This window comes from Girardinichthys multiradiatus, chromosome X (genome assembly GCF_021462225.1).
Source record: "Girardinichthys multiradiatus isolate DD_20200921_A chromosome X, DD_fGirMul_XY1, whole genome shotgun sequence".
NCBI lineage: Eukaryota > Metazoa > Chordata > Actinopteri > Cyprinodontiformes > Goodeidae > Girardinichthys > Girardinichthys multiradiatus.
The window spans coordinates 17,598,167-17,610,190 of NC_061817.1; the positions used below are offsets into that span (position 1 = coordinate 17,598,167).

Below are 12,024 nucleotides of genomic sequence, written 5' to 3' on the forward strand. Positions count from 1 at the left end.
TATTCTGCATTTGTCTTTAATGACCTAGGGCCGTCAGGTACACCTCCACAGATAAAGATCAGGAGATCTTTCCCAGAACTGGTGAAGGAAGATTGTGCTATCTTCCAGTGTGACATCTCACAGGACTCCTCACAGGACCTCTATGTCACATTTCAGTCCAATGGACGTGATATTTTGGAAGGACAGTATGTTGATCTTCCTGAAGGCCCCGGCCCTCATTCAGTCAGTATAAATTTCCTGGTTCCCAGAAATGTTTGGAAAACTAATACAGATTTCACCTGCACGGTGAACCAAGGCTTCTCCAGCAGTTCCATCAAGTCACATACCATCAGTAATATATTTGGTGAGAGTTGTTTGTATTTGCTTGGAAAACACATTGCTTGTTAATGACATTTTCTATCTGTTTAAATGTCTAAACATTTCTTAAAACATTTTAGCGGAACCCTCAATTGAACTTCTTCTGGCTCCCGGAGAAGTACTGGGGCAACAGACACTTGTGTGTTCTGGACGGGGCTTCAACCCACAAATTAAATGGTTGAATGGCTTACATGAGCTACATACATCAAATCATGGCATCAGCATGGATACAAATGCACGTGTTGCAGTAGCAAGTCAGCTGCATGTTGCTGAGACTGAGTGGAAATCAGGAACGGTCTTCATATGTGAAGTCTCTGACAAATCTCTGAATAAAGTTGTCAAAAAGGAAATCAGTTTCTGCTCAGGTAAATCGTAAAACTGAATCCAAGCAAATATCTGATAATAGAGTGCAACATATTTCTTTTTTCCTTTGGTTATGTCTAAATGTACCTTGATAAGTTGAAAATACTTAAGCTATGTACTCATATCAAGTAACCTTTTGTATGCCTGGCAGTCATGTTTTTAATAATCAATGTTCTAAACTTTGTCCAGTTGTGTTAAAAATGCTGTCTCTTGTCTATTTAACTGATGAGTTGGTCATTCATAGTCTAACTAGGTGTCATCCAATATATGACAATTTTAAGTGCTTAATAATAGGTAAGTAGACATAGGGGGAGGGGGTGTTGGGTGGTTGGTGTATAATTTTAGCGGGTTATTTGGCAAGAAGTAAGAGTACTTGGGAGAATCATCAAATTCTTATGCAAGAAGGCCATTTAGGCTCCTCTGGCTGAAAAGCAACAGTTTTTAACAAGTCCGCCACTGCGAAGCCCCCTTTCCTCCTTCTCTGTGTTTACATTTGCCACAGTAGGTGAAACTAGGGCACATCAATACTTCTGACGATAAAAATTTAATTGTATTTGAAATAGGTGGGGGAAAGATGGAGGTCTTGTAGGGTGATGATCTGGTCCAGAGTTAAGTAGGTCAAGTGTTAAAGGAGCTTGTCTTCTGTGAGACATTTCCTGAACATTACCTCTGCATCTATTATGAATTTACAAGCTAAAGGTTAAGTGACATTCAAAGATACAGAAATTTCCCTTGGAACTGATTGCAGTTCTTAGATTTTGTTGGCAGAATCTCTGTAGTTCTATATTTGGTGTGAAGTGTTACCTCCCTGCTGAGCAAAAAGTACTGCAAGGTTTCCGGCAGTGTTGTTCGTAACTGAGGTAATGCTCTTGTTGATGAGTCTGAGTCCTATTTCTTCCTTGTGTATAACTGGGAAACTGCATCCGAACAAAGCAGCCTAATGAGGGCATAATGCTTAATTGATCATTTTGTGACTGTGTTCTTTTAAGTGATTGTTCTTTGTCATGTTTTTTTGTATTTTTCACTTTCAGCTTCTTTAAGTATCCCTCCTACATTTCAAATTGTGATTCCAAGTTTTAAGACTGTGATGACAGAATCTTTGGTGAAGGCAACATGTTTGGTTTATACTACTTTTGATGCCAAAGTTACCTGGCTGTTGGATAAAAGCAACAAACAGAGTGGCATAATGAAGCAGGTTTCAAACACAACTCATATATCCAGTGAAGTGACAGTTTCCTCAAGTGAGTGGAAGCAACTGAAGACCATAACATGCAGAGCACAACATAAGTGTTTTTCATCTATGGAAAAGACAGTAAATGTAGCAGGTGAAGCAACTCTACAAGTAAAATATTGCACTTCATACAGTGGCTGAGATAAAGAAGTATGAATTAATATTCTGCATTTGTCTTTAATGACCTAGGGCCGTCAGGTACACCTCCACAGATAAAGATCAGGAGATCTTTCCCAGAACTGGTGAAGGAAGATTGTGCCATCTTCCAGTGTGACATCTCACAGGACTCCTCACAGGACCTCTATGTCACATTTCAGTCCAATGGACGTGATATTTTGGAAGGACAGTATGTTGATCTTCCTGAAGGCCCCGGCCCTCATTCAGTCAGTATAAATTTCCTGGTTCCCAGAAATGTTTGGAAAACTAATACAGATTTCACCTGCACGGTGAACCAAGGCTTCTCCAGCAGTTCCATCAAGTCACATACCATCAGTAATATATTTGGTGAGAGTTGTTTGTATTTACTTGGAAAACACATTGCTTGTTAATGACATTTTCTATCTGTTTAAATGTCTAAACATTTCTTAAAACATTTTAGCGGAACCCTCAATTGAACTTCTTCTGGCTCCTGAAGAAGTACTGGGGCAACAGACACTTGTGTGTTCTGGACGGGGCTTCAACCCACAAGTCAAATGGTTTAATCGATCAAAACAGATAACCCCATCAACTTATGACATCAGCATGAATAAAAATGGGCATGTTGCTGTAATGAGTCAATTGCATGTCGGTCAGACAGAGTGGAAAAGAGGAATGGTATTTACATGTGAACTGTCTGACAGTTCTCTAGATAAAAAGGTCAAAAAGGAAATCAGTGTATGTTCAGGTAAGATTCAAACAAAAGATACCTGTGCAGATATGAAGGTTTAAATGTGGATCATTAGGTTATATGTTGTACTTAATTATAAATTGTGAAAGTCATCTGCTTCATCATGGAATCTCTTTTTCCCTTAGTCACCCCAAGATCTTCTCATGAGGCCGCCATCTATGTTCATAGACCTGCACTAGAGGAGCTTCAAAACAGGGAACAGGTGACTGTTATGTGTCTTTTTGTTGGCACTAGTCTTAGGGATTTCTCCATAACCTGGAAAGTAGATGGTCACCCATCTTCTTCAAGTCACATCCATACAGAAAAACCTGTAAATCACAGCAACGGGACAGAAACTTTACACAGCTTCCTTAACGTGTCAGCGAAGGACTGGTACTCAAATAAGCAAGTGTCTTGTGAGGGAAAACATCTGTGTTCCAACAAAGGTTATGAAGACCATATCAGCAAAAGTACAGGTTTGATAAACACTGAAAGGATTGTTTGCCATGGTTGTTGTAGATGTAGCTTAACATTCATTTCTGTCTTTTTTGTGTGTACAATTCCAGACCTGTCAAAACCAGTTCTGAGGATAGTGAAACCAACATTGACTGAACTGTATACGTTTGGGACTGTCACGCTTACTTGCTTAGTTTCAGGATTTTTCCCATCTGACATCATAGTTCAGTGGGAAGAGAATGGCCAACGACTCCCAGCATCTCTCTATATTAACAGTCCTTCATGGAAAGAACCAGCAACAAGCTATTTTTCAATGAGTAGCAGAATAAATGTAACTAAGGCTGAGGACAATATGTCGACATACTCTTGTGTTGTTAGACATGAATCATCTGAGACTCCAGTTAAAACCAGCATTAGTGATGTGTTTGGTAAGCTAACAATAACTTTTCAGAATTCATATTTTCTTCTACATTTTATTATAAACAAATAATTATTCTCCCAGCCTCTGTGACCTACACCAAACCTTCAGCCATCTTGCTCCAGGGAGAAAACGAACTAGTGTGTCTGGTCTCAGGCTTCAGCCCACCATCCATTAATATCACTTGGTTCCGCAGTAAAACCACAGAGCCGATGGAATATAACACAACCAAGCCCTACTTAGGTCAGGATGGAAAATTCAGCATTCAAAGTTGCGTTCGCCTGTCCCCAATTGACTCCTTACCAGGCGTGATTCTCACCTGCAAGGTGACGCATGAGGGTGCCACCCTATCAGTGAATATGTCCAAACCAGGTATGTAAGCTACATATTAACGTATTAAAAAGTAAGTGGGTCAGATTTTCTAAAGTCAGTATAATATGAAAACTAATCAAACTAATCAATGTTTTTACAGACACACTGGAGCATTGTAACTTCTTTGATGCTCTCAAGGACACTGACGTGAGTCAAGATGCCCTGAAGGAAACCTGGGCTATGGCGTTAACTTTCCTCTGCTTTTTTCTCTTCACCATCATATTTTCTCTTGTTGTCCTCATCAGTAAGGTAAGATTCAGCAGCAACTACACTGCTGTTGCACCCACTGCTTTTTATAATTTTGAATTAAAATGTAAATCTCTTTCAAAGAAAGTATAACAGTTTTCTTTTCTTGTACTTTCAGACCAAATAATGACAGTCAAAGGACAAATTTCATATTACTGGATGAGGTTTTAATTTTTTGATGTTTTTATTAAATGTATTTTATTTTCTTTGTTTATTTTAGTTTTTTTTTTTAGAATGATTCTTTTTTTCTTTTGCTAATTTGTTTGTTTTTTCTTTTATATTTTCTGGTCTAGTTTATAATAACATTTTCATTATGTTTCTGTTATGTATTTGGTGTGGGATGTATTTAAGTGCCTTAAAGATAAATAAAGCTAATGAGACTGCAGAGGGCTTTAATTAATTTATCTTTACATTTCCTTCTATCTATCTATCTATCTATCTATCTATCTATCTATCTGATCAAATTGTCCACGAGATGGCGACAAAGCTCTACATTCAACTTTGTTTCAACTTTCAACACAGAAGCCATGTAGTTAGAAAATCCTCATAGATCTCATGGATATTTTATTGCACTGAAACACAAGAACAAATGTAAATTTTAAGCTGTCTGTAAACTTACATTGCTCTATAGAAATATATATCAATACAGTAGACCATTCAAAATTGGCTTAAAATATAAGGATGGAAAAAGTCTAAATAATGCTCTTACACTTGTTATTTTCTAATTGCAATATTGGTACTTCTTCAAAACAAACAGGTCTACGAGTTTAACTACAGAGCAGTAATTTGGACTGACATTTTGTCTAAACCCTGTACTTAAAATTCATTGTAACAGAGTCATCTAGTGGTTGTAACATTTATTACAGCTTCATAGGAGCAGAGTGAGAACGCCAAAGATTACCCAATATGCATCATTGGTCAACGTGGGGAAAGAAGTCATGAAAGGAAGGTTAAAATAAATTCTTGATTTGAATACATTTGACCATAGTCTTTTTCCATGTTAAAATGAATAGTCAAGTTTTTTTGAGCAATAACTATTACAACTTTATTATTGTAACAAACAAAGTTGACCAATATTTCTTTTGTCTTAAAATCAATATTTTTTGCACTGAAACACAGCAACAAATGTAAATTTACTAAAAACTAAAAGAAATGTTTTGTTTTCATAGACACATGCACAGTATGTGTTTAAATTTCTAGAATAAAACAGAGGAGAAATACCCTTTTTTGCCCCACAGTGGAGAAATTCAGGTGTCTGCAGTAACATAAAAGGCAAATGGAAGCATACAGGTACACACAAATGTAAAAACACAACTATAAAGATCAAAAAGTCAGAGTAGACTGAGCAGTGAATGAAAACAAATTACAACATAAAAAAAGAAATACTGCACAGCTATTAAAAATAACACTCATATTAATGAAATGTACAGCTGAGTAGGTTGATTTGAAAATTTACAAAAAGGGTAGTTGTAAATGTACATCAGAAAAACAACACCACACTATTTACAAAAAAATAGAAAATCTGTGCAAATAACAGCTGGGATGTGAACACTTATTGAGCTTGTTGGAAACTGTAATGGTTAAAAAGTCTAACAACTGCTGGGAGGAAGGACTTGAGATAATGCTCCTTTGTGCGCCTAGGATGTTGAAGTCTTTCACTGAAGGAGCTCTCCACTTCTATAACAGCATCATGCATGAGGTGGGAGACACTGTCCAACAGTGATGTTATTTTTGCTAGAGTCCTTCTGTCTCCCTCCACCTGCACTGGGTCGAGGGGGCATTCTCTAACTGCTTCCTCTCAGCTGTACAGTGGCTTGTAAGAGTATTCATACTACTACATACTACACCATAGAAGATGGTTGATGCCAGCAGAGAGTCAAAAAGGTCTTAAGGAGTGCCCTCTGTACTCCAAAAGATCTCAGTCTCCTTAGCAGGTTGAGTCTGCTCTGATCCTTCCTGTAAACAGCATCAGTCTTGTGACTCCAGTCCAGTTTAGTGTTTAGGTGAATACCCAGGTATTTATAAGAGTCCACTCTCTCAATGTCAGTTCCCTGGATGTTCACCACTGTCAGTGTGGTGGGTCTGCACCTGCTTAAATCCACCACCAGCTCCTTAGTTTCCCTAGCATTGATCAGGAGGTGGTTCTGCTGGCACCAGTCCAAGAGGTTCTGTTTGCATCGAGGATAAATGACACTAGGAATATCTAGTTTTACTATAGGCTGCTTTATTGATCTGGTAGAGTTTGTGTTCCTGATAGGCTGTGAACGTAGCAAGTATCTTTGCACAAAGGCAACAATGTCAGTCACGTTGTATGAAGAGTATTACCTGAAAGTAAAGCAACACATTGAAAAAAAGGGGACAATGAAGCTTGGTCACTTTAAATGTTCAGATTTTTCACACATCCTCTTAAATGTCTGATGATGTCATAATCTGAAGCACACTGCTGAGCAAAATAAGCTCATACTCATATTATTTTTATCACAGTGCATTCTCTATCTATCTATCTATCTATCTATCTATCTGATCAAATTGTCCACGAGATGGCGACAAAGCTCTACATTCAACTTTGTTTCAACTTTCAACACAGAAGCCATGTAGTTAGAAAATCCTCATAGATCTCATGGATATTTTTTTGCACTGAAACACAAGAACAAATGTAAATTTTAAGCTGTCTGTAAACTTACATTGCTCTATAGAAATATATATCAATACAGTAGACCATTCAAAATTGGCTTAAAATATAAGGATGGAAAAAGTCTAAATAATGCTCTTACACTTGTTATTTTCTAATTGCAATATTGGTACTTCTTCAAAACAAACAGGTCTATGAGTTTAACTACAGAGCAGTAATTTGGACTGACATTTTGTCTAAACCCTGTACTTAAAATTCATTGTAACAGAGTCATCTAGTGGTTGTAACATTTATTACAGCTTCATGGGAGCAGAGTGAGAACGCAAAAGATTACCCCTGCTGGAAATACATTTCTTGCACACTGTTAAAGATTGCTATATACAGGGGTTGGACAATGAAACTGAAACACCTGGTTTTAGACCACAATAATTTATTAGTATGGTGTAGGGCCTCCTTTTGCGGCCAATACAGCGTCAATTTGTCTTGGGAATGACATATACAAGTCCTGCACAGCAGTCAGAGGGATTTTAAGCCATTCTTCTTGCAGGATAGTGACCAGGTCACTACGTGATACAGGTGGAGGAAAACGTTTCCTGACTCGCTCCTCCAAAACACCCCAAAGTGGCTCAATAATATTTAGATCTGGTGACTGTGCAGGCCATGGGAGATGTTCAACTTCACTTTCATGTTCATCAAACCAATCTTTCACCAGTCTTGCTGTGTGTATTGGTGCATTGTCTTCCTGATACACGGCACCGCCTTCAGGATACAATGTTTGAACCACTGATGCACATGGTCCTCAAGAATGGTTCGGTAGTCCTTGGCAGTGACGCGCCCATCTAGCACAAGTATTGGGCCAAGGGAATGCCATGATATGGCAGCCCAAACCATCACTGATCCACCCCCATGCTTCACTCTGGGCATGCAACAGTCTGCGGGATACGCTTCTTTGGGGCTTCTCCACACCGTAACTCTCCCAGATGTGGGGAAAACAGTAAAGGTGGACTCATCAGAGAACAATACATGTTTCACATTGTCCACAGCCCAAGATTTGCGCTCCTTGCACCATTGAAACCGACGTTTGGCATTAGCAGGAGTGACCAAAGGTTTGGCTATAGCAGCCCTCCGTGTATATTGACCCTGTGGAGCTCCCGACGGACAGTTCTGGTGGAAACGGGAGAGTTGAGGTGCACATTTAATTCTGCCGTGATTTGGACAGCCGTGGTTTTATGTTTTTTGGATACAATCTGGGTTAGCACCTGAACATCCCTTTCAGACAGCTTCCTCTTGCGTCCACAGTTAATCCTGTTGGATGTGGTTCGTCCTTCTTGGTGGTATGCTGACATCACCCTGGATACCGTGGCTCTTGATCCATCACAAAGACTTGCTGTCTTGGTCACAGATGCGCCAGCAAGGCGTGTACCAACAATTTGTCCTCTTTTGAACTCTGGTATGTCACCCATAATGTTGTGTGCATTTCAATATTTTGAGCAAAACTGTGCTCTTACCCTGCTAATTGAACCTTCACACTCTGCTCTTACTGGTGCAATGTGCAATCAATGAAGACTGGCTACCAGGCTGGTCCAATTTAGCCTTGAAACCTCCCACACTAAAATGACAGGTGTTTCAGTTTCCCTGTAGATTAGCAATAGTGTCATTTCTATCATGTTAAAAATCTCAATATATTGTCCAGCTCTTCCATGATGCTTGCTTTGTGATTATTTGCATAAGAGATACCCACTTCTTTTGCGAAAAATAGAAAGAGCGGAGAAAAGTATTAGTCTGCAATTTTCCATGCAACACAACATTAATTCTTTTTGTGTACCAAACAAAAATGTTCCATTTATTATTTTACGTGAAATAATACAAGGAAAAACACTGTCAGCCTATAATACAGTTTAATCTTTTGGTCAGATAATGTGAAAAAAATAAAATAGTAAGATTTTGCCAACTGTTTTTTTTAACTTTAAGTAAAGATTAATGCCATTAGCATTGTTTGCATTATTAGTGTGGTTAGTATTATCTCTGTTTATTTTGTAGATTGCAAATATTTCTTCCTTATGCCAAAGTATTCCAAGAGCGTGAAAACATTTCGTAATTGTGTATGATACCAGCAAGAAAGAACTTAAAGCATAAAAAAATAAAGCAAAGCAACTTTCTGTGAAAAGACTACAATTGGGCTTTTCAAACACATTAAAATGCTTTTATCTAAATCATTCCAATGAACATCTGGCTGTATGTTCAGCGATACCCTGCTAAAAGGTGAAGCCATCAGTAGGTTTTGTTCAATGATTACCTTGTGTCTAGCTATATCCAACTTCTTATCAACTTTGACCACTTTCCTTGTTCCTGCCAATGACAAACATCAGCGCAGTATGATGCAGAAATTCAATTTACCGTAGTTTATTTATATAATGCCAATTCACAACCAATGTCTCCTCCAGGCACTTTACAGAAACGAAACATTCAATTTATATACAGAAACATTCACCTCAATCAATCCTGGAGACAGATTCAAAGTCAATTATATTCCAATTTGATTCTAGTTATAAAACAATGCAGTCAAGTTCAGTTCATTATTCATCCATTCATTCACTTTCTATACCAGCTTAAGCTTGAAGGATCTTGCGGTGCTAGAGCCTATCTCTAGCGTTCACTGGGGGAGAGGTGGTGCACACCACGGACAATTCGCCAGTCTATCACAGGGCAACATAGAGACACACAGGACAAACACCCATAAATGGACACACTCATACATAAGGACAATTTAGAGAGACCAATTAACCTGGCGGTCATATTTTGGACTGTGGGAGGAAACCAGAGGATTTATTGTTCAAATTTGTAAAGTAAAAGAAAGTGACCTATTTAAGGAAATCCAGCCAATTGTACTGAGCATGCATGGAACGTCAGTAGAAAGGAGAACTCCCCTTTAACAGGAAGAAATCTCTAGCAGAACCTGGCTCACTGTGAACAGTTTTGAGATGACAGAGCATTCATGTAAAAACTCAGGAGCACTGGCAGCAGTAGTTCATTTAGTGGTTTAGGAAAACCAACAAACATAGACACCCAGGAACTTTTTATCCAGTTTTGAATAAATAACTGAATCTGACTGCACTGTTCAATGGTTATGATTAATTGGAATGTATGTACCTGACTTTGTGAAATGCCTTGAGACAATGTGTGTTGTGAATTGTTGCTATATAAATAAACTGAATTGAATTGAATAAGCTCTGAGGGAGTTTTAAAGTTTATAGGATGAACGCTAGCACACACAGTTAGTCACAACAAAAGCTCATTCTATTGCTCTGTTTCAGAGAGAGACAGGGTTAAACACAAAAAGACAAAGACATACTATACTGTATGTATCATCTAAAGGAAGAAGGCATTTATTTATTGGCAGCAGTAGATCAGCCAAAGCCCCCCTCAGGAAGGCATTTCAGCAAAAGAGAACACCAGGCCTGCTGTAGCTTCAATAAAAAGAGAAAAAAAAGCAAGGAGAAAGTTAGACACTGAAATAACAGATTATGCAAAATCAGAGAGAAGTAGGAGAATTTAGCAGAATAAGAAAGAGTAGTTAGTATGTCATCCAGCAGCCTAATGTCATTGTACACTTGTATAACAGTAAAGGTATTCTATTATATTCTATTCTACTCGTACTCGTCATCTTCCGCTTGATCTGGGACTGGGTCGCGGGGGCAGCAGACGCAGTATAGACACCCAGACTTCCCTCTTCCCAGACACCTCCTCCAGCTCCTCCGGGGGGAGCCCAAGGCATTCCCAGGCCAGCCAAGAGAAATAGTCCCTCCAGCGTGTCCTGGGCCGTCCCCTGGGCCTCCTCCCGGTGGGACATGCCTTGAACACCTCCCGAGGGAGGTGTCTAGGAGGCTTCAGGTACAGACGCCTGTGCCACCTCAACTGGCTCGTCTCGATGTGGAGGAGAGCGGCTCTACTCCGAGCCCTATCTCTAAGGGAGTGCCCAGCCACCCTATGGAAAGAGCTCATTTCAGCTGCTTGTATCCAGGATCTTGTTCTTGACCCAAAGTTCATGCCCATAGGTGAGGGTAGGAACGTAGACCGATCGGTAAATTGAGAGCTTCTCTTTTTGGCTCAGCTCTCTCTTCACCATAATGGACCGGCACAGCGTCCCATTACTGCGGCAGCTGTACCTCTCCGTCTGTCAATCTCCCACTCCTTTCTCCCCTCACTCATGAACAAGACCCCAAAATACTTGAACTCCTCGACTTGAGCCAGGAACTCCCCTCCAACCTGAAGAGGACAAGCCACCCTTTTCTGATCATGAACCATGGCCTCAGACTTGGAGGAGCTGATCTTCATCCCAGCTGCTTCACACTTGGCTGCGAACCCCCCCCAGTGCATGCTGTAGGTCTTGGCTTAAGGGGGCCAGCAGGACCACGTCATCTGCAAAAGAAGAGACGAACTCCACTGGTCCCCAAACCAGACCCCCTCTGGCCCTTGGCTGCGCCTAGAAATCCTGTCCATAAAAGCTATGAACAGGACCGTACAGAGACCAGATGGCCTCAAATAAGGGACACAGTCGAATGCCTTCTCCAGGTCCACAAAACACATGTGGACTAGCTGGGCAAACCTTTATAAACCCTTGAGTACCCTGCAGAGGGTGTAGAGCTGGTCAGGTCTTCCATGGCTGGGATGAAAACCACACTGCTCCTCCTGAAACCGAGGTTCGACAATCTTCTGGACTCCTCTATCCTATACCCTGGCGTAGGCCTTACCAGGGAGGCTGAGGAGTGTGATCCCCCTGTAGTTGGAACACACCCTCCGGTCACCATTCTGAAGGGGGACCACCACCCCAGTCTGCCAGTCCAGAGGCACTGTCCCTGACCGCCACGCAATGTTGAAGAGGCCTGTCAACCATGACAGCCCTACAACATCCAGAGACTTAAGGTACTCAGGGCGGATCTCATCCACCCCTGAAGCCCTGCCACCGCGGAGCTTTTTAACCACCTCGGTGACTTCAGCCTGGGTGATGAAAGAGTCCAACCCCGAGTCGCCAGCCTCTGTTTTCACCAGGGAATGCATGATGGCAGGATTGAGGAGATCCTCGA

At 40.4% G+C, this 12,024-nt stretch overlaps 1 protein-coding gene across 3 annotated transcripts in view; it reads left to right on the plus strand.

Moving 5' to 3' along the window:
* LOC124862937 overlaps window positions 1–4,693 on the plus strand; it is a 294,054-nt gene extending 289,361 nt beyond the window's left edge. For 2 of the 3 annotated variants that reach the window (XM_047357154.1, XM_047357152.1), the window contains 9 exons: window positions 29–343; window positions 438–722; window positions 1,752–2,045; window positions 2,141–2,455; window positions 2,550–2,834; window positions 2,963–3,292; window positions 3,383–3,700; window positions 3,775–4,062; window positions 4,163–4,420. In XM_047357154.1, the coding sequence (XP_047213110.1) occupies window positions 29–343; window positions 438–722; window positions 1,752–2,045; window positions 2,141–2,455; window positions 2,550–2,834; window positions 2,963–3,292; window positions 3,383–3,700; window positions 3,775–4,062; window positions 4,163–4,401 (2,669 nt within the window). In that variant the 3' untranslated portion in view covers window positions 4,402–4,420. The other variant, XM_047357153.1, reaches the window with a different exon arrangement.
* The last annotated feature ends 7,331 nt before the right edge of the window (window positions 4,694–12,024 follow it).